The sequence below is a fragment of the Podarcis tiliguerta genome (genome assembly GCF_965153285.1).
Source record: "Podarcis tiliguerta genome assembly, chromosome: 3".
Taxonomy (NCBI): Eukaryota; Metazoa; Chordata; class Lepidosauria; order Squamata; family Lacertidae; genus Podarcis; species Podarcis tiliguerta.
The window spans coordinates 11,530,458-11,552,374 of NC_139536.1; the positions used below are offsets into that span (position 1 = coordinate 11,530,458).

At 48.0% G+C, this 21,917-nt stretch overlaps 1 protein-coding gene across 4 annotated transcripts in view; it reads left to right on the forward strand.

Annotated features, from left to right (window-relative positions):
- The first annotated feature begins 19,699 nt into the window (after positions 1-19,699).
- RTN4 (reticulon 4) overlaps positions 19,700-21,917 on the forward strand; it is a 73,887-nt gene continuing 71,669 nt past the window's right edge. The window contains exon 1 of one of the 4 annotated variants that reach the window (XM_083432506.1): positions 19,700-20,874. In XM_083432506.1, coding sequence (XP_083288632.1) covers positions 20,355-20,874 — 520 coding nt within the window. In that variant the 5' untranslated portion in view covers positions 19,700-20,354. The remainder of the gene's footprint in view (positions 20,875-21,917) is intronic. The other 3 variants (XM_083432503.1, XM_083432505.1, XM_083432504.1) reach the window with 3 other exon arrangements.

Below are 21,917 nucleotides of genomic sequence, written 5' to 3' on the forward strand. Positions count from 1 at the left end.
TTGGAAGCCTGGAGAGCGAGAGGGGTCGGTGCTTCAGGTTCCTTTCGACCTGCTCTTTGGGGCTGGCGGGGGGAAGCCCACCGCCAGCCCCAAAGAGCAGGTCAGGGAGCAGCGGAAAGGCGCAGCGGAGAGGCTCCTTCCATAGCCGCGCGTCACCTCTCCAGCCGGGAGAGGGTAGCGGGGCTATGGCGTCTTCGCTCCATAGGACGCACACACATTTCCCCTTCATTTTTGAAGGGGAAAAAATGCGTCCTATAGAGCGAAAAATACGGTAATTGCAGATGTCCTAGAGACTTCCAGTTTGGAGCTGTGCGTTGTCTAGTGACTACTCAAAGGAAGGTGATTAGTTCTTCATATCGCAAATAAGAATCCGCTGAGCTGATACAAGACTCATCATTCTTTACTCCAATAATGCACAAACTGTGTAGCACTGGAGAACAACTAAGGAGCTGTGAGGAACAAGTAAATTAACAGTGCAATTCTGTGCATTTCTACTCTCAATGAAGTGGCCATGTCTGGGTTTATAGTTAATATAATTTTGTTAACAACGAGCCAGGGCCGGATTTAGGTTTGATGAGGCCCTGAGCTACTGAAGGTAATGGGGCCCTTTATATGTCCAGCTGTTCTTTGTCAACAACAAATTGTCGCTTTTTGTGTTTAATATATGCTATATGGAAATTTATGGACCTAATAGGTATCTAAAGCCATTTGCACATGCAGAATGTAGGCACCCTGTATATAGAAATGAGCAAACCAGTGATATTTTAGGGATCAGGCTAGCAGGCGGGGCCCATGACTTACATCATAGGAGCCTACACAACACAAAACACTGTTGCTGTATGTAGGTTTTATTTTATTTGTTTTTTATCTTATATTTTGGAAGTGTACATGCAGGTTTTTTCCCTTTAAATTTTTGGGGGTCCCCAAGAGAGTGGGGCCCTAAGCTATAGCTTGTTTAGCTTATACGTAAATCTGGCACTGAGCAAGCCATAGCTTATTTTCAATAACAAACCATTGTTAATAAGCCACTGTTAAGGCACTGGACTGGATCCACAATGCTAAGCCATTGTTTATTAACTAAGGTTTATTTAAAGCATTTGTTGTTGTTGTTTAGTTGTGTCCGACTCTTCATGACCCCATGGACCAGAGCACGCCAAGCACTCCTGTCTTCCACTGCCTCCCGCAGTTTGGTCGAACTCATGCTGGTAGCTTCGAGAACACTGTCCAACCATCTCGTCCTCTGTCGCCTCGCCCCCTTCTCTTTGTGCCCTCCATCTTTCCCAACATCAGGGTCTTTTCCAGGGAGTCTTCTCTTCTCATGAGGTGGCCAAAGTATTGGAGCCTCAGCTTCATGATCTGTCCTTCCAGTGAGCACTCAGGGCTGATTTCCTTCAGAATGGAGAGATTTGATCTTCTTTCAGTCCATGGGACTCTCAAGAGTCTCCTCCAGCACCAGAATTCAAAAGCATCCATTCTTCAGCGATCAGCCTTCTTTATGGTCCAGCTCTCACTTCCATACATCACTACTGGGAAAACCATCGCTTTAACATGGTGTCATATTATGTGTTACTCAGGCCATTGTGTTCCATGGGAAAGTGTGAACAGGACTGCAGTTAAGCAATGAAAGGCAGGGCCAGTCCTAGACTCCAGGCAACAAGGATCTTCAAGACCCTTCTTCATTTGTTCATTGTTTCAATATGCGAATGATATTGATAGATCCATGAGCACACATTTATCATATTTTCTATTAGAGGGATGAATCATAAACTTAAATTATGCAGCAAAGCCGTGAAATAAGATACACATACAATTAAATCTAATGTGACTTGGGAAACACTGGTTTTAAATAGTAGATTTCATACTATAAGGCTGCGGTGTTGAGATCAAAGCACCTTCCCCATAAATCCATCCTTTGAATTTCACCGGGTTTCTTTCGGGTGGATCAGTAATAGCTCTTCCATTCTTCCGCAGTGACTCGTTAAATGCCTTCCCGTCTCTCTCTCTTGTTCTCTCTCTGCACATCAGCAGGAGAAAATATTGGAAGGTATTTACAAACTTACACAAAGGGCAGGGGGGAAGGAAAGAATTATTGTACTATTTGAGTAGGAGAGGATTGGTTGCATGCGAAGGATGGCTCTGCAGGCTTCCATGACATCAGTCCTCAGCACTAGAAAAACATGGAGGAAAGACTTCTACAGCAGACATAGGTGGAATCTACACAAATATAAAAAATGCTGTGAAACGTTGTAAACGTTTTGAAAAATATATTGAATTTGCCATAGCTCACTTTCACCATCTAGTGTCACATTTGTATATTGCACTTTTCAAACACACTTAAAATGTTTTATTTGCAGCTGTATAGCTGAGACCACAGTTGGTCTACTGCCTGATATACTGAGGTTAAACCAACAGAGCTAAGAAGGCTGCCAAGATGTTGTGAAACTCCTATCTCATCAACCCCAGCTGGCCTAGCCCACATGTGAACCATGAAGAGCCATGTAGACCTGGGTTTGAATCTTTCCTCTGCTCCCCAACTCAAGAGAATGCCTTTCAGGGAAGACATGTGATTTCCTCAGTCCCCCTCCTTCCTCACTGGCCCACATATTTATAGTAGAGTCTGAGATCCTCTCAGCTGGCAATGCTATGCTGAGGATTAAACCTAGAACCCTAGTAATGCAGAACACTGCCTTGCCCACCATAAGGCCATTGGGCTACCTAACTTATTATTGCCCCCATATGATATCACAGATAGTCCAGAGCACAATTCAAAGTGTTGGTGCTGACCTTTAAAGCCCTAAACGGCTTTGGTCCAGTATGCCTGAAGGAGCGTCTCCACCCCCATCGTTCTGCCTGGACACTGAGGTCCAGCGCCGAGGGCCTTCTGGCAGTTCCCTCGCTGCGAGAAGTGAGTTTACACGGAACCAGGCAGAGGGCCTTCTTGGTAGTGGCACCCACCCTGTGGAACACCCTCCCACCAGATGTCAAAGAGAAAAATAACTACCAAACTTTTAGAAGACATCTAAAAGCAGCCCTGTTTAAGGAAGCTTTTAATGTTTAATAGCTTATTGTATTTTAGTGTTTTGTTGGAAGCTGCCCAGAGTGGCTGGGGGGACCCAGTCAGATGGGCGGGGTATAAATAATACATTATTATTATTATTATTATTATTATTATTATTATTATTATTGGCAACAGCTGGGGTTGCATCATCATCTCAGGGTGCGCCCCAGTAGATATTTGTGCGCTTTCTTATTTTGAAATACTAATAACTATAATAACTGTAGCTTGTTAAGGGCAGCCCCTCCAAATGTCCCTGTTTTCCAGGAATTTACAGAAGCCATTCTGGTTTCTGATTTGATCCCGGAATGTCCCGCTTTTCCTTAGGACGTCCCTATTTTCACCGGAGAAAAGTGGGAGGGTATGGAGTTACGTGACACACACCCAAGCCAAGGAGATATGTAACTACAACCTTTAGAAGACATCTGAAGGCAGCCCTCATAAGGAAGTTTTTTAAATGTTTAATGTTTTATTACGTTTTTATATATGTTGGAAGCAGCCCAGAGTGGCTGGGGCAACCCAGTCAGATGGGGTGTAAATAATAATAATAATAATAATAATAATAATAATAGAATAGTAAAGGTAAAGGGACCCCTGACCATTAGGTCCAGTCGTGACTGACTCTAGGGTCGTGGCGCTCATCTCGCTTTATTGGCTGAGGGAGCCGGTGTACAGCTTCCGGGTCATGTGGCCAGCCTGACTAAGCCGCTTCTGGTGAACCAGAGCAGTGCATGGAAATGCCGTTTACCTTCCCGCTGGAGCAGTACCTATTTATCTACTTGCACTTTGACGTGCTTTCGAACTGCTAGGTTGGCAGGAGCAGGGACCGAGCAACGGGAGCTCACCCCGACACGGGGAATCGAACCACCGACCTTCTGATTGGCAAGTCCTAGGCTCTGTGATTTAACCCACAGCGACACTTGCGTCCCTAATAGAATAGGACGTCCTTATTTTCATCTGATAAATGTTGGAGGGTATGTAAGGGTGCTCTGTAAGGGGATATAGTTCTAAGCATTCTTTGGGGGAAGCCATGCAATTTAAGAGTGCTTTGAATGCCTGGTGTAGATATGACCCTAATATCCACTGCCTATCTCCAGTGTTAGAGGGAGTGTGGATACCAATGGAAACCAGTTGCTTGGATTCCCAAGCTGGAGAACACTGTTGCACTCAGCTCCTGTTAGTGGGCTCCAAAAGGCTGTTCACCGTGAGAGCAGGACATTGGATTAGATGAGCCTTTGGCCATCAGGGCTCTTCTCATGCCCTTATCTGTGCTGTTACAGCTGCAACGGATCATTCGTGCATTGCGGTCATCACTTGACGTGGTTTGTCGTCAGCCAACCGGCTGGAAATCTTAGGCAAAGGGGGAACCTCTGGCTTGGAACTGCTTAGACTGGAATCTGTTCTTCTAGGGTTCCCATACAGTGGTACCTCAGGTTAAGTACTTACCGTATTTTACGCTCTATAAGATGCACCAGACCACAAGACGGACCTAGTTTTTGGAGGAGGAAAACAAATTAAAAAAAAAAATCTGAATCTCAGAAGCCAGAACAGCAAGAGGGATTGCTGCTTTCACTGCGCAGCAATCCCTCTTGCTGGTCTGGCTTCTGGGATAGCTGTGCAGCCTGCATTCGCTCCATAAGATGCAAACACATTTCCCCTTACTTTTTAGGAGGGAAAAAGTCAGTCTTATAGAGCAAAAAATACAGTAATTCGTTCTGGAGGTCCATTCTTATACCTGAAACTGTTCTTAACCTGAAGCACCACTTTAGCTAATGGGGCCTCCCGCTGCCGCTGCACGATTTCTGTACTCATCCTGAAGCAAAGTTCTTAACCTGAAGCACTATTTCTGGGTTAGCGGAGTCTGTAACCTGAAGCGTATTTAACCTGAAGAGTATGTAACCTGAGATACCACTGTATTTCAAAAAATAAGAACCAGGACAGCCCAAAGGTTTTATGAAGACCCCAAAATTGTTGAGCTTTTTAAAAAGAAACCCACCAAAGTGGGTTGGGTTTTTTTACCAAACACGTTTTCCAGTACAGTGGTGCCTCACAAGACGAAATTAATTCGTTCTGCGAGTTTTTTCGTCTTGTGAATTTTTCGTCTTGCGAAGCACGGTTTCCCAGAGGAAATGCATTGACGGTTTCCCATAGGAATGCATTGACGATTTTAAGAAAAAGGCGCAAAATGTTTTCGTCTTGCGAAGCAAGCCCATAGGGAAATTCGTCCTGCGAAGCAACTCAAAAAACAAAAAACTCTTTCATCTTGCGAATTTTTCGTCTTGCGAGGCATTCGTCTTGCGAGGTACCACTGTAATTCCCCTCAGATGGGCACTTCTGCCTTTGAAATCCCAGCCTACTGAAGCATGCGACCACTGTCTCGAAAACCAGCAGTGCCTGACTGACTGAGCCACAGGCATGAATAACCAATCGAAGAAGAAAATTGTCATGGTGTCCAAAACACTACAGCTGCTACACTTCTTTCTGTGATACTAGTTGGCTTGGAGAGCTAACCTATTGCATCATCATAACAAGGAAGGCCCTCTGGAGCCCCAGAAAATTTTTCAACAATTATGTGCATCGCTAATTATGTTTTGCACACATCTATAAATATGCCCTGGGAGGGGACAATGAAAAGCCTCTGGGTATAAACAATGTCAGCAGACTGGTTGGGTTAGTCTGGTTTTTAAGGAGGGGACTTTGACATCTGATGGTGACTAAGACAGCAGCTCCATAGAAATAGCTGCAGAGCGCTGCAATTTCATGGGTATTTGCCTGTGAATAAGCCCAAGTCAACACTGTAATTGGATCAGATTTGTTTATTTGTATCTAGTCATTAGACCATCACAAAACAAAACTTAATAGTATGAAAGTAACACCAGGTAACTTCAATGTAAACTACAGCTTGAACAAAGTTAAAACTCCAGATTTCCTTGCCAGATCACAACACGCCCATTTCAAAAGGAAACGTTGTTCCTCTTTTAGCAAATATTAAAATGAAATCTTAAAAACTGAGATGCAATAAAATTAATTTATGCAGATCTGAATAGTATTATGCAAAATCTAAGTGAATAACAACATAAAATAGAATTCTGAGTCACCCTGACAAGACACAATATTCTCTCTTAGTAACTTTCTCATCACTTCTGTCCTGCAGATAGAAAATGTCCAGTTGTATACTTATCTTGTCCACCCAGTATATAAATTATAAAGTATTGTCCTAAGTATTAGGGAGAGATGGGGAGAGGTCTGTCTTTGAGTCCGTAATTTATCTAATGGGTGGGACACAGTGAGACTTATGTTTGCATTTAGGATTAGGTTGTGTATAGAAGTTTATTGCAATGAGGGGCAGAGCTGCTACTCAAACTTCCCGGCAGGTGGGTTGCTGTTGCTTCCTGGGGGTAGGAGGTGAATAGGTGAGATGTCAGAAAGGTCAGCACACTCCAAGCACACCAAAAGAGTGAATCTGCTGTTCCTGCGGGTGTGTTTGCACCATGCTGACCTCACTGCTGCCTTTCTTCTTCCACCTTCTATCAAGCAACAGTGACCCACCTGCTGGGAATCTAGCGTAGCTCAGGTGGTAGGAGAAAGGTACTTAACTTGAAGGAAGACTCCCAACAGGTCCAAAGTCAGCTTGAACCCAGCTTCCTGTCCAAAGCATTGACGGCCGGGATCTTTTGCTTTTGGAATACAGTGGTACCTCGGGTTAAGTACTTAATTCGTTCCGGAGGTTCGTTCTTAACCTGAGACTGTTCTTAACCTAGAATCATAGAATCATAGAGTTGGAAGAGACCACAAGGGCCATCGAGTCCAACCCCCTGCCAAGCAGGAAACACCATTAGAGCACTCCTGACATATGGTTGTCAAGCCTCTGCTTAAAGACCTCCAAAGAAGGAGACTCCACCACACTCCTTGGCAGCAAATTCCACAGTCGAACAGCTCTTACTGTCAGGAAGTTCTTCCTAATGTTTAGGTGGAATCTTCTTTCTTGTAGTTTGGATCCATTGCTCCGTGTCCTCTTCTCTGGAGCAGCAGAAAACAACCTTTCTCCCTCCTCTATGTGACATCCTTTTATATATTTGAACATGGCTATCATATCACCCCTTAACCTCCTCTTCTCCAGGCTAAACATGCCCAGCTCCCTTAGCCGTTCCTCATAAGGCATCGTTTCCAGGCCTTTGACCATTTTGGTTGCCCTCCTCTGGACACGTTCCAGTTTGTCAGTGTCCTTCTTGAACTGTGGTGCCCAGAACTGGACACAGTACTCCAGGTGAGGTCTGACCAGAGCAGAATACAGTGGCACTATTACTTCCCTTGATCTAGATGCTATACTCCTATTGATGCAGCCCAGAATTGCACGTCACAACCTGAAGCACCACTTTAGCTAATGGGGCCTCCTGCTGCTGCTGCGCCGCCGGAGCACGATTTCTGTTCTCATCCTGAAGCAAAGTTCTTAACCCGAGGTACTATTTCTGGGTTAGCAGAGTCTATAACCTGAAGCGTATGTAACCTGAAGCGTATGTAACCCGAGGGACCACTGTACTGTCATGGCTGATCTTGTAGCACACAGTAGACGCTGACCCATCAGTGGGGAATTCCATTCAGCTTAGCGGTGTCTTACAATAGCGGGGAATTTATTTACAAATAGAAGTTGGATGGGGGGGGAGGGAAGCAAGCATCATCAGCCAGAGTATCAGCTGATCTGGGCCAAACTGTTGTTCCCCTGCCAAATACAAAGCGGGAGAGGGAAAGGGAGAGAGAAACAGAGAAGCAGAGAGAGAACATCTCTCAGCCCCTAACTTTGCATTCTTGTTGGCAATCTATGCTCAGGAAGTAAGCATTTTCAACTATCCAGCATGATATATCATGGAGGTGGGGAACCTTTTTCAGTGGGAGAGTTACATTACCACCATCATTTTATTTGTACTCCAGCCACCTGACTGGGTTGCCCCAGCCACTCTGGGTGGCTTCCAACATATATAAAAACATGACAAAACATTACACATTAAAAAGCTTTCCTATACAGGGCTGCCTTCTAAAAGTTGTATTGTTATGTACTGAATTTCTCACCCTGGGCCAGCAGGGGGATACTGTAGATAGTTTTCACTCAGGTCCACATATGCAAATAAGGGATTGAAAGTGACGTTCAGTGATTGGGTAGTTACAGAAAGTGTTACAGTTGCGTTGTAGTGGAGCTCTAGATAAGCAGGCTGGCTGAACCCTTCAGTTCAGTTCTGTTCTGACCTGTGAATAAACAAGAGCTGTTTGAAGAATCTGTGCCGTCTGATATGTTCACCCACAACCTAACATGTATAGTTACTTATCTCCTTGACATCTGATGGGAGGGTGTTCCACAGGGCAGACACCACTACCGAGAAGGCCCTCTGCCTGGTTCCCTGTAACCTCACTTCTCGCAGTGAGGGAACCACCAGGAGGCCCTTGGAGCTGGACTCAGTGACCACGCTGAAAGATGGGGGTGGAGACGCTCCTTCAGGTATACATGGGCCAACCGAGGCTGTTTAGGGCTTTGAAGGTCAGCACCAACACTTTGAATTGTGCTGGGAAGCATACTGGAAACCAATGTAGGTCTTTCAGCAACGGTGTTATATGGTCTCTGTGGCTGCTCCCAGTCACTAGTCTAGCAGCCGCATTCTGGATTAGTTGTAGTTTCAGAGCCATTTTCAAAGGTGACCCCACAAGGAACACATTGCATGACCTACTGGGAACCTTCAGAGGGCTGCATGCCAGCATAGGGTGGAACCAGTGGGTGAAACTACAAACACAAATTTTTACATTGAAGGAGGTGGGATTAGATTCCAACTCTACCATTCTATGATTCCAGACCCTCCAAGTGTCCCTATTTTCCAGGGACAGTCCTGGATTTACAGAAGCCATCCCAGCTTCTGACTTGATCCCAGAATGTCCCTCTTTTCCTTAGGACGTCCCTATTTTCGTTGGAGAAATGATGGAAGGTATGGAGTTATGCGACCCGAGTCAAGCAGATAAGTAACTATATAGTCGCACCTTGGTTCTTGAATTTAATCTGTTCCAGGAGTCCGTTTAACTCCCAAAACAGTTCGAAAACCAAGGCGCGGCTTCCGATTGGCTGCAGGAGCTTCCCGCAGCCAATCGGAAGCCATGGCGGACGTTCAGCTTCAAAAAAAGTTCGCAAAATTGAACACTCAATTTCAGGAGCTTTTTTGTTTGACAACTAAGGTGTTCGACTACCAAGGTACAACCTTTAGAAGACATCTGAAGGCAGCCCTGTAGAGGGAAGCTATTCTAATGTTTAATGTTTTATTATATTTTTATATATGTTGGGAGCCGCCCAGAGTGGCTGTAGCAACCCAGTCAGATGGACGGAGTATAAACAATAAAATTATTATTATTATTATTATTATTATTATTATTATTATTGACATCCTAGGACATGTTGGAAGGTAAGTGATTCCCAATAATTAGCATATTAATGCGGTTCCTCAAAGCATTTTTGCTAGCCAGTTCCATAAATTCTTCTCTTGACCCAGGATACTATTTTTTATATTAAAAAAACAGACATAGGTGTGTTATGAGTGCAAAAATAAATGAATGAATGAATGTATGTGAGGTTTGCTCCTAGATTCAGTTGATCAATATTTGTTGTTAGAAGACTAGGTTTTTCAGGAAGGCGAAATATGGCTCATAACAGCAAGTTATGTTCTGTTGTCTGCTGGCGCAATCGGGCAGGATTTATTCCAGACCCTTTTCAAATTCCTTTCCCCTTAAAAGCACATGAGCTTTGAGGAGTGGGTGAGGCGTGCTGCAGATTATCTTGCGGAGGTATCAGTGAGGTTCCAGGGCTGTTAGACGGAGATCTGGTTTCGATAAAGGACTATTGCCAAGGCAAGATGAATGGCTATCGCATTAGCAGTAGCGGAAACCTGATCTGAAAAAGCACCCGTCTGCGGAAGATTGGGTTACAGGCCGCATTCTCTGACAGGAGATTTGCCTTTCCCTGCTTCTTCTTCAGGCAAGAGAAGACACAAATCAGAAATAGCCCATCAAATATTGGTGAGGCCTTCTGCATGCTTCCCATGCTTGCTTATTTTAAGGGCAATGCTTTAAAGCTGCAGCCTATAAACACCCAACTGTGAACGTGATGAGGCACCTTGTGCCCAGGGGATGAATGCGGCCCTCCAAGCATCACTACCCGGCCCTCAGGACTTTCCCCAGGCCATCCCCCCTCTCCCCAGGCTTCTGCACAGCGTTGCCCAACGTTTTTTCCAAGTGCTTTTGTACAAAGCTAAGAGTAACATCCGTTACTCGGGCCACTTTTACCTCTGTCAACTCCCGCCACTAGCATGTGGCCCCCAGAAGGCTGCCAGGGAAGCCATGTGGCCCTCAGGCTGCAAAGGTTTCCCTACAAAGGTTTCCTTTCAGTATACCTGAAGGAGCATCCCCACCCCCATTGTTCAGCCCGGACACTGAGGTCCAGCGCCGAGGGCCTTCTGGCGGTTCCCTCCCTGTGAGAAGTGAGGTTACAGGGAACCAGGCAGAGAGCCTTCTTAGTGGTGGCACCCGCCCTGTGGAATGCCCTCCCATCAGATGCCAAGGAAATAAATATCTGACTTTTAGAAGTCATCTGAAGGTAGCCCTGTATAGGGAAGTTTTTAATGTTTGACGTTCTATTATGCTTTTAATTTTCTGTTGGGAGTCGCCCAGAGTGGCTGGGAGAACCCAGCCAGATGGGCATGGTATTAATAATAATAATAATAATAATAATAATAATAATAATAATAAAATTTCTATGCCACTTTATCTTTTTAATAAAAACGTCAAAGCAGTGTACAGCATAAAATCAATAAAACAATAGCCGGGCGATGTTCCTCCGACCTCATGAGGACCCTCTTCAGTAGGGCTGGTGAGTGTGGGTCTCACCCCCTAGGCCAGGTAGAAAGGGCCTTGGGGAGAGCAGCCTTCACCCCTCACAGCCAGCTGATGTTCCTCCGGCCTCATGATGAGCCTCTTCAGTGGGGCTGGTGAAGAAGAAGAAGAAGAGTTTGGATTTGATATCCCGCCTTTCACTCCTTTTAAGGAGTCTCAAAGCGGCTAACATTCTCCTTTCCCCTCCTTCCCCACAACAAACACTCTGTGAGGTGAGTGGGGCTGAGAGACTTCAGAGAGGTGTGACTGGCCCAAGGTCACCCAGCAGCTGCATGTGGAGGAGCGGAGACGCGAACCCGGTTCTCCAGATCACAAGACTACCGCTCTCAACCACTACACCACACTGGCGAGTGAGGGCCCTGTCCCCTAGGCCAGGTGGAAAGGGCTTTGCAGGGAGCGGCCTTCACGCCTTACAGCTGGGCGATCTTACAATTATTGGTAATAATCAGGCGATTACAGTGGTACCTCTGGATGCGAACGGGATCCGTTCCGGAGCCCCGTTCACATCCCAAGCAGAACGCAACCCGCGTCTGCGCAGGTCATGATTCGCTGCTTCTGCGCATGTGTGTGATGTCATGTTGAGAATCTGTGCATGTGCGAGCAGTAACGTTCTGCTACTTCTGGGTCGCCGCGGACTGCAACCCGAAAACGCTCAACCTGAAGCATCTTCAACCCGAGGTGTGACTGCATTTCCCCTGCTCTAGGCATTCTGCTCTTTAGGCAGCCGTTCTTTACACCATTACCTGGGAATAAGTGATGCTTCACTCAGCATTTTTTACATCTGTAGATAGGCTTCAGATTGCATTGTTGGAGGGGTGGTGAAATTCCCTCTTGCAGCATGGTATCCTGGTTGCTTTTAACCAGGCAAACATCTGTAGATGTGACTGTGCGAGCTTGCTGCTTTCCAAACAGCTCTGCGTAGCTCTTAAGAACCCGCTTCCTGAGCATCGGCCCATTAGCAGCAGAAATCACCACCTTACCTGTTGGAAATTCACGCTTTGCTTTCGGCCTTTGAACATTAGTGCATTGCATTGACATGTGCTGATTCAGGGAACATGTTCCTCCTTCGTTTTATAGCTAGCTAGACATTTGTAAGCCCGTAAGATTCAGACCAGGTTGTCTTTCTTCAAAGGTAGAGGCGCGACCCAGCTGTCAATTCCTTTTGCAAGCTTTCGTGTTTGTGCAGTTTACTGGTTGGTTGACAGGCCTTGATATTATACTTCTTCGCGGCAAGATTAAGCAGGAAATGGTGCATGTGCTTTGCAAGCTTGTAAAAACTCAAACATAATAGAATCAGACCTGTAACTAGAAATTTTCTGTGTGTGGGCAGTGGAGAGAAACTACAGTGTTATGTACTGAAGTTCTCACCCTGGGCCAGCAGGGGGATACTGTAGATAGTTATGCAAATAAGGGATCGAAAGTGACGTTCAGTGATTGGATAGTTTTAGAAAGTTGTTACAGTTACGCTGTACTGGAGCTCTATATAAGCAGGCTGACTGAACCCTTCAGTTCAGTTCTGTTCTGGCCTGTGAATAAACAAGAACTGTTTGAAGAATCGCTGTGTGGTCTGATATGTTCACCCACAACTTAACATAGAGCACAAATATTGTGGGGAGAGGCAGAGTAAATCAGCTCAAAACACAAACATCTAAATAGGCTTCTTTTCTTTTCTTTTTTGCAATAAAGCTTCATTCATTCACAAATGATCAAGAGAGTAACCCTGACGTAAAACAAGCCGGCACCCAAAAAGCCAAATTATGCCTTAATTTGGGGGTCCAGTCTCACCCAAGCACACTTGTGCGGAGTGAGGTATATTGCTCAAAATTAATTAAACTGGGTTTGTTTTTATGCCACATCCTTCACGCTGTGCGTTTACTGCGGTCTGTTTGATGGAGACAGAGAATCGATATTCAGTTTAAAGTGAAGCAGATGAGTTTTTCGTCTAATATCGGAAGGAGGGAAGTGACTCAGTGTTGGAGATAAGAAACAGGGAAGAGCTCCAAACAGATTGAGCAATACAAGGCAGCAAACTGAAAGGACGAGAGGAAGAAGCTCTTGAGGGCCACCAGTTCCAGACTCAACAAGCAGCGCTGAGAAATACCTTTGCCTGAAACCCTGCAGCAGCTGCTGCCAGCCAGTGTTGACAATACTGAACCAGATGGACCAAGGATCTGACTTGGTTTAAGGCAGGTTATTATATTCCAGTTCACCTACAGGCAAAAGCTGAGGCACACTTTCAAACATTTGGCTTCAGCTGGTGGCTCATGGATCCAAAATCTGGTTTCAGACTGGAGCCTCTATCAGCCGTTCAAACAGGTGGCTTACTTCTGAATAAACATGCACAGGCTGGCAGCCCACCATTGTCTTTGTTGCCTCACAAACAAAGTTGTGAGCTGTTAAGTGGTTGGATTCTGTCCCTTGCAACCTGCCCTAAATCCTAGTGGGGCAGAAATAAATCTGCTAGCATGTTTGCAAAGCTAAGCAGGGACGCGTAAGGTTTGAAAATGGATGGGATACTGTACGTTGAGACTCCTGTACTGCAGGGAATTGGACTAGCTGATACCTTTAGATCCCTTCCAACGTTACAATTCCAATTACGTTGGTAGGATTTTGATGTTTGTACTAATTATTATTAGAAAGCAAAGTTTTGCCTGTGTTTCAGCCTCGGAATGTCTGTCAGTGGCGTGTATCCATGGAAACGGACCAGTCAAGCAGACAAAAGATGGAGCTGTGAACACCTCCCCCACCCCCCAGATTTTATCCAGGGAAGAACCAGTTGCCCTGTGTCTGCCAGACATTTTGAATTTTGTTGTTGTTTAGTCGTGTCCAACTCTTTGTGACCCCATGGACCAGAGCACGCCAGGCACTCCTGTCTTCCACTCCCTCCCGCAGTTTGGTCAAACTCATGCTGGTAGCTTCGAAAATACTGTCCAACCATCTCGTCCTCTGTCGTCCCCTTCTCCTTGTGCCCTCCATCTTTCTCAACATCAGGGTCTTTTCCAGGGAGTCTTCTCTTCTCATGAGGTGGCCAAAGTATTGGAGCCTCAGCTTCAGGATCTGTCCTTCCAGTGGCAGGCTATTACACCAAGGCCGATTCAGGAAAAGGAAATCACATTTTACAGATCCGATTATTCATATTGGGACATGGGTGGTACTGTGGGTAAAACCACTGAGCCTAGGACTTGCCAATCAGAAGGTCGGCAGTTCGAATCCCCGCGACGGGGTGAGCTCCTGTTGCTTGGTCCCTGCTCCTGCCAACCTAGCAGTTCAAAAGCATGTCAAAGTGCAAGTGGGTACCGCTCTGGTGGGAAGGTAAACGGCATTTCCATGCACTGCTCTGGTTCACCAGAAACGGCTTAGTCATGCTGGCCACATGACCCAGAATCTGTACGCCGGCTCCCTCGGCCAATAAAGCGAGATGAGCGTCGCAACCCCAGAGGCGGTCACGACTGGACCTAATGGTCAGGGGTCCCTTTACCTTTACTATTCTATTATTATTATTATTATTATTATTATTATTTACACCCCATCTGACTGGATTGCCCCAGCCACTCTGGGCTGCTTCCAACATATATAAAAATGTAATAAAACATTAAACATTTAAAAAACCTCCTTATGAGGGCTGCCTTCAGATGTCTTTTAAAGGTTGTAGTTACATATTTCCTTGGCTTGGCTTGGTCCCTTTACCTTTCATTGTGCGCTTAAACCTCTGCTCATGCAGTGGATGGGGCTTCAATGCACTTAACTGAGCTCCTTTCCATGGTTAGCAAGTGCTACTGATATTAACAGAAGAGCGCTTTCTCTCTCTCTGTCTCTCTCTGTCTCTCTCTCTCTCTCTCACAAACACACACCCTTCCAGTTCAGAAGACCAACACCATCAAGCTCCATATCTGATTTTCACAGGTGCCCATGGAGTCTGGAGGAAATGAACTTTTCTTCAGGCAAAGCTCTGAGATCAACTAAATCTGCAGCCAATATAAGCTTCCGTCAGGGGCTTGTTGCCAGACACTGACAAGCTGGTGCAGATTCTCCTACTGCTTGGGATGAAGTAATGACACAATTTGCATCCCTCGCTTTTCACCGTGGACTTTATAAATAGTGGAATGAGTCAGGGCCATGAATGACACGGCTAAAAAAAACAATACCTGGTTTAACTACGGAAATATGTCTTTCTTTTCTTTTTAAATCACAAAATCCTTGGCCTACACGTCTAATACCTTCGGGCGGGTGTGTGGAACTAGAAATTTAGCACTGGCACTCTGTACCAAGGCTACATTCACAATATATATTTAAAGCAAATGACTTCCCCCAAAGGATTCTGGGAATGGTCATTTCTCTATCACAGGGCTACAAGTCCCCTTATCAGATTAGGTAAAGGTAAAGGGACCCCTGACCGTTAGGTCCAGTCATAGCCGACTCTAGGGTTGCGGCGCTCATCTCGCTTTATTGGCTGAGGGAGCCGGCGTACAGCTTCCGGGTCATGTGGCCAGCATGACTAAGCTGCTTCTGGTGAACCAGAGCAGCGCACAGAAACGCCGTTTACCTTCCTGCCGGAGTGGTACCTATTTATCTACTTGCACTTTGACGTGCTTTCGAACTGCTAGGTTGGCAGGAGCAGGGACTGAGCAACGGGAGCTCACCCCATTGCGGGGAATCGAACCACCAACCTTCTGATTGGCAAGCCCTAGGTTCTGAGGTTTAACCCACAGCGCCACCCATGTCTTATCAGATTACAGTTCCCATAATTCTTTGGAGGGAAGTCATGTGCTTTACATGGATGTGCACACAGGCTGAGTAGCATAATCTGGGTCTCCACATCACTTACCACCATTTCTTCCTGGCTTGATGGGCCACCGGAAGTGAGTGGTCCAGTTAGAAAATTTTAGACTATGGATTGTTAAGAGGGCAATGTGTATGACAGGGGTCTACAACCTTTAAGACAAAAAGAGCCACTTGGACCCGTTTCCGAAGAAAAGAAAAAAACTGGGACCCGCAAAACTTGTCATTATAAAAATAACTTTTTTGTCACTTTTTTATTATTTCTTTGTTTGACCCCTCAGAATTACTCCTCCTCATAGAAATAAACGTCAAATTAACAAGTTACCTTTTTTTGTGTGTGTGTTCTTCACTCCCCTTCAAAACAGTGACCAGCGTACATGCCCCCTTTCAATGCAGTGACCAGCGTACATGCCCCTTACAATGTAGCGGGCGGGCGGGAAGGTGACGTCAGGACGGTGCGTAACTAACACACGCACCGCCCCCATGCGACGTCACAGCCAGTACAGCGCCCGCCACAGTGGGGAGTGTCGGGGCGCACAATGCGCCTCCTCCCCTCGCTGGTATCCGCCCCGGAGCTGCGGCAAAGGTGTAAAAGAGCCACATGCGGCTCCGGAGCCGCGGGTTGCAGACCCCTGGTGTATGATGTCACTAATGTGTATGATGTCACTAAATCCAAATGCGGTAAGCCAGCCTTGGTTGTGCTTGTGCATTCTGCTAAGTGCCACCATTGATGTCTGAGTCATAGCCCTGGAGACACCACTGGCTATGAGCACATACAGACAGCCATGCACATTGACAGACAGGCCCTTTCTGTCCCATTAATTTGTCACCTAAAATAAAGTCACAATGTGGAGAGCAGCAGTGTTCTGCTCCTCCCCATGTTCTTCAAAGCAGGAAACCAAGCTGTTGCTTCTCAGTTATGGGGAAGTAGCATGAGAAAGTTAAGTCCTCCCACACAATGTATGTATAATAAAGTTGCATGACGGGGTGTGCGTGTTAGTCTGGATGTCCTACCCGAGTTCCCTCCAGGCTTGTAGTTCTATCATCTGTAAAACAGGATTGTGTAGAAGGAACTGCAGAAGCGGTCAAACCTGTCTCCTTGCAGCCATAGCCAAGTCTGATAAGTATCTCTTTGCTTGACTCAAGAGTTGGCCAAGCATAGGAATGTTGCCAGAGCAACTACTAGCTACTGATGCTTCCATGAGGGGGCAGACCTTCACCCGTCACTTGAGCTGAGGCAATGTCATCTTGGATGAAGGAGAACAGGTCAGTGGCCAATCTTATACTGGCTGTAGCTGGGAAGGATGCTTGGCTTGCTCTATGCACTGAAACGAAAGCGGTGACTTTGGGAACTCCCTTAGAAAACTAATGGGAGGGACCAGGATCAGTTGGAAAGTTAAAGCTGTGAGCTCTCCCATCTGATGCTGAGCCTGTACATGTGTGTAATTAAGCCACACTATCACAAAAGTAAAAGGGACATGGGTGGTGCTGTGGGTTAAACCACAGAGCCTAGGACTTGCCGATCAAAAGGTCGGCGGTTCGAATCCCCGCGATGGGGTGAGCTCCCATTGCTCGGTCTCGGCTCCTGCCAACCTAGCAGTTCGAAAGCACATCCAAGTAGATAAATAGGTACCACTCCAGTGGGAAGGTAAATGGTGTTTCCGTGCACTGCTCTGGTTTGCCAGAAGCGGCTTAGTCATGGTGGCCACATGACTCAGAAGCTGTACGCCTGCTCCCTCGGCCAATAAAGCGAGATGAGCGCTGCAACCCCAGAGTCGGCCATGACTGGACCTAATAGTTAGGGGTCCCTTTACCTTTATCACAAAAGTATCATCATCGCCAGTGACCTTCTTCCCAAATACATAAGCTGGCACCCCTGAAATCTCTCCCTGCTTGGGAGATTAGGGTGCGTGTAATTATCATCAAGAAGCTGTAACATTAGTCATGTCTGTTTGGACATTGCTGGAGATAAAGAAACAAGGTTTTGTTCTGTCATTTGAGGCACAGCAGCAGGGAGACCTCTCTCTCTGCCCTGGCACAGCAAAAAGGCCTCTAGTCTGGGTAGAGAAGGCAAACACCCTTTTTTAATAATAGGAAATGGTGTTTTTTGAGGAAGTGGTTGTCCCGCAGCACACTAACTGTGTCAGTGGGAATGAGGCAGCTACCATCCTCTAGGGCAGGAAACCAGTGGCCCTCCAGATGTTGATGAACTACATAGGGGTATTATATAAATGAAGACAATATATAATGTTTGTGTGTGGTTGGGGTGGAAGAGTCCAAACAGTGATGATGGCTAGAGATGGTTCTGCTTCAAGGCTCTGCAGAGAAACAATATTTCTGAAAAGCTTTAAACGTATTTTTAATTGAAGGGTTTCAATTGTTTAAACAATTTTGTTGTACATATTTTATTAATTTCCATCCTGCCTGTCAGTCCTCAAGGAATCCCTAAGGCCAGCTCACATCAAAGGCAGGGTGGAAATAAACCAAAACACAAGAAATGCTTTTTGTCAATTATAATAATGTTCTCTTAAACGTTAGCTATTACCCTTTCGTAATTACCGGCTACGTCATCTTATAATCGTTTATCCACCTCTGTTTATGAAAGCCTTCGTTGCAAAGCCATGTGGTAACCTAAATTCTGAAGCAATGGGATTTGCCACAGATAATAGTAAAGGGCTCAGCATACAGAGCAGGCCAGGCCTGCACAGAAACACTCACATGATAACAGAACTACTTCTGTTCTATAATTTTCTTGACTTATAGATCAATGCACTCCTTTAGATATTTAATTATTCCAGGCAACAGGTGATGTGGAACTTGTGGCCCAACAAATGTTGTTGGACTACAGTACCCATCATCCCTGACCACTGGGCTTGCTGGTTGGCGCTGATGGCATATGGCATCCCCCCAAAAAATCATCAGCTAGTGCAGACGTTCAGGAAGTCAGGCTTCTCCTGGTCTGCAGTCAGATACATTAAAGAAGAGATCTTTACCTGAAGAATTCAGAATAATAAAACAGTAGAATCATAGAATTGGAAGAGACCACAAGGGCCATCGAGTCCAACCCCCTGCCAAGCAGGAAACACCATCAGAGCACTCCTGACATATGGTTGTCAAGCCTCTGCTTAAAGACCTCCAAAGAAGGAGACTCCACCACACTCCTTGGCAGCAAATTCCACTGCCGAACAGCTCTTACTGTCAGGAAGTTCTTCCTAATGTTTAGGTGGAGTTAGTAGAGTTGGAAGGGATCCTGAAAGTCGTCTAGTCCAACCCCCTGCAGCACACTTGGTCTCCCATACCAATTTGAAACCATACCAGACCCTGCTTAGCTTTGCAACTGTGCTAGCAGCTTTAATTCTGCACCACTTCTGGTCTTAATCCTAGGAAGAGCCTGCCGGATTAAGCCCAAGCCCCATGCAGCACAGCATTCTTTTCTCATAGTGACCAGCCTTATTATGCCCAGGGGAATGTCAAAGGGATGCTAAGCCGGCAATTTAATTAAAAATCGCCAAGGAATGTCTTAATGTTTTTCCACGGCATCTCTTTTGCGCAGGTACAAATTAAAGGGTTGCGTTCAATGATGTCCTACCTAGAAAAGGCCTATTAAAACTAAGTCAATCGTGCCTATTAACTTCAGTGGGTCTACTCTGAGCAGCGTTAGCCACTGAACGGCTGTCAAAGTTTTCCATATCCAAAGTTTTTTGAAAAACGAGTCACGTAAAAAATATATGTAATCCGCCCCCCAGGCAAGAACTCAAAACAGGCTTGGTGAAAGAAGCACCTCCTTGAAGCGACGACGTCAGCTTGGATCTTAAAACAAGCTAATTTACAGGAGAGAAATCGCCAGCCAACATTCCCCTCCCCGAAAGGCACGAGGTCTTCCCCGGCTCCTCCTCTGAAAGATGCTCGGAAAGGGGAGGGCGAAGCGTGGCTGGAGTCCATTCCGGTCCGGACCCCGCCCTCGCGCGCCGAAGACCGAACTTTCCCCACTTCAGGACCTCCCCCCCCCCGCCAGGAGCAGCCTCTCCGCAAAACCAGCCACTTTCTTTGCTGCATGATAAAGAGGAGCCGTAGTAGCGCAAGGGCGCGCGCCTGCCGCTTCATCTTCCTCCCCCTCCTCCTCTAATTGGTAGCGCCCTCCCTTGCCCACTTCCTCACTGGCCTGTTGGGCTGTCCTCACGTTCCAAAGCGCGCCCGGGGGGGGGGAATAGAACGGGGGGGGGGAAACTGAGACTTGCTTCAAGTTCTGCCCGCTCATTGCGCGGAGGCTGCGAGTTGCGCGCGCTTCTGTGACTCAACAGGGCGTGGAGACACTGGTGGCGGCGGCGGCGCCCCTTTTCCCCTCCCGAGGCATCGCGCCGGCTCCTCCGGAGGCATTTGCGCAGCCGCCCTCCCTCCCCCGTTTTTTTTGGGTCCTCCTCCTTTCACTTTCTCCCTCCCTCTTTCTCTCCCCCCTCCCTCTCCGACGGTGCGCGAGGCGAGCTCCAACCTCCCATCCCTCTCGCTCGCCTCCTTTGCGCCCAAGCAGCAGCAGCACAGCAGCGAGTGACTTGCTCCCGTTCCTCATTGTTCTCTCGCCCAGAAGCCGAAGCAAGGAGCCATGGACGACCCCGACCAGTCCCCCTTGGTCTCTTCCACCGCCACCTCGGGGGGAGCCGGAGGGCAGGACCAGTGGAAGCCTCAGCAGCCCCTTTTCCAGTACCAGTTCGTCGCGGAGGACGACGGCGAGCCTGAGGAAGAGGACGAAGACGACGACGACGAAGTGGACGACGAGCAGCTGGAAGTGAGGGAGAGGAAGCCCGCCGCCCCGGCCTCTGCCCCGACTCTGGGCGACAAGCCCCCGGGGCCCCCGCCTGCCCCCCACCAGCCGGCCTGGACCAGCCACCCGGAGGCGCCCTCTTCCACCACCTCCCCTTTCTCTCCATCCGCCTCCGACTTCTCCCTGCCGGAGGGGAAGGGCAGGGACCCCCCGCGCAGCGCCCCGCCGCCGCCGCCTCCGCCGCACCGGGAGGAGCCCCGCGCCCCCGCCGTCCCTCCGCGCAGCGCCCCGCTGCCGCCCAAGAGAGACGAGCCCCCCGCCGCCCCAGCTGCCAAGAAGGGCGCAGCCTCAGGCTCGCCGGGTGAGTTTGTGTGCGCGCGCGCGCGGGGCAGGGGGGCAAACTGAGGAAGTCTTGAGGTGGGGGGGGGAGGGAAGCTCCGAGGGAGATTCCCCCGAGGGGAGCTCAGGGGTGTGGCCGATTTGCTTTGTGGCGATGGGGGGCTTCGGGAGGAGTTTCCGCGTGGGGGGTGGGCTCAGACTTATGGGGGGTGGGTTGGAAACAGGAGTGGCCTTACAAGGCTGTGGGGAGAGAGTTTCCTGGGGGGGGGGGGAGGAGGGAAGGGAAGGGGCAGGCTGGGGAGCCGTGAGGAAAATGGCGGGGAGGTGGGGTGTGAGGCATGTTTCCTTTGGGGGGGGGGAGGTGTCCTTGGCGGCGATGGCAGCCGTGTCGGGGAGCCAGGAGGGATCGGGGGTTTCTTTGGGGGGGGGGAGCTGGAGGACTTGTTGAAACGGAAGGCTTGAGGAACGAACTTGGGGGGCGGGCAAGGGACGAACTTGGGGGACCAGGCGTTGCAGGTAAGGGTAGAGAAAGGCGGCGGGAGCTCCTCGAGGGGGAAAGTGGGGAAGGGGCTTAGGAGGTAGGGATGCGGAGGAAGAGTGGCCGTGGGGAGTTTGGGGGTTCAGGGGGGCGGTGATCGAGGCGCAGCTGGTGGCCAGGGAAGGAGTGAGTGGATGTATTGGGGAGCCGGGGGTGTCTGATTGTGCGGCACAATGAGAAGAGGGTCCTGGGGGGGCCGTGGTCAGGAAGAGTGACTGGTTTTTCTGAAGGGAGTGGCCGGTGTGTGTGCATGTGTGCGCGCGCCCGCGCTACAGAGACTTCTCCGTTGGCGAAGGTGAATAACTGTCCTAGCCCAAGTGGCCAAAAGGCGGGGGGGTCTTTTTCTCGGGTTGTAAGGTGATCTGCTGGAAATGCAGCGAGGTGGATCGGGCTGGCGAGGGGGGTGGGCTCTGCAATGGAGCAGATGGGAGTGGCAGGCGCTTTGTGGGGTACACGTGCGCGTGGACGTAGCAGGTCCGGGAAAGGCTCTGCTGCTAAGCGAGCGCGTTACGCAGGCTCTCTCGCCA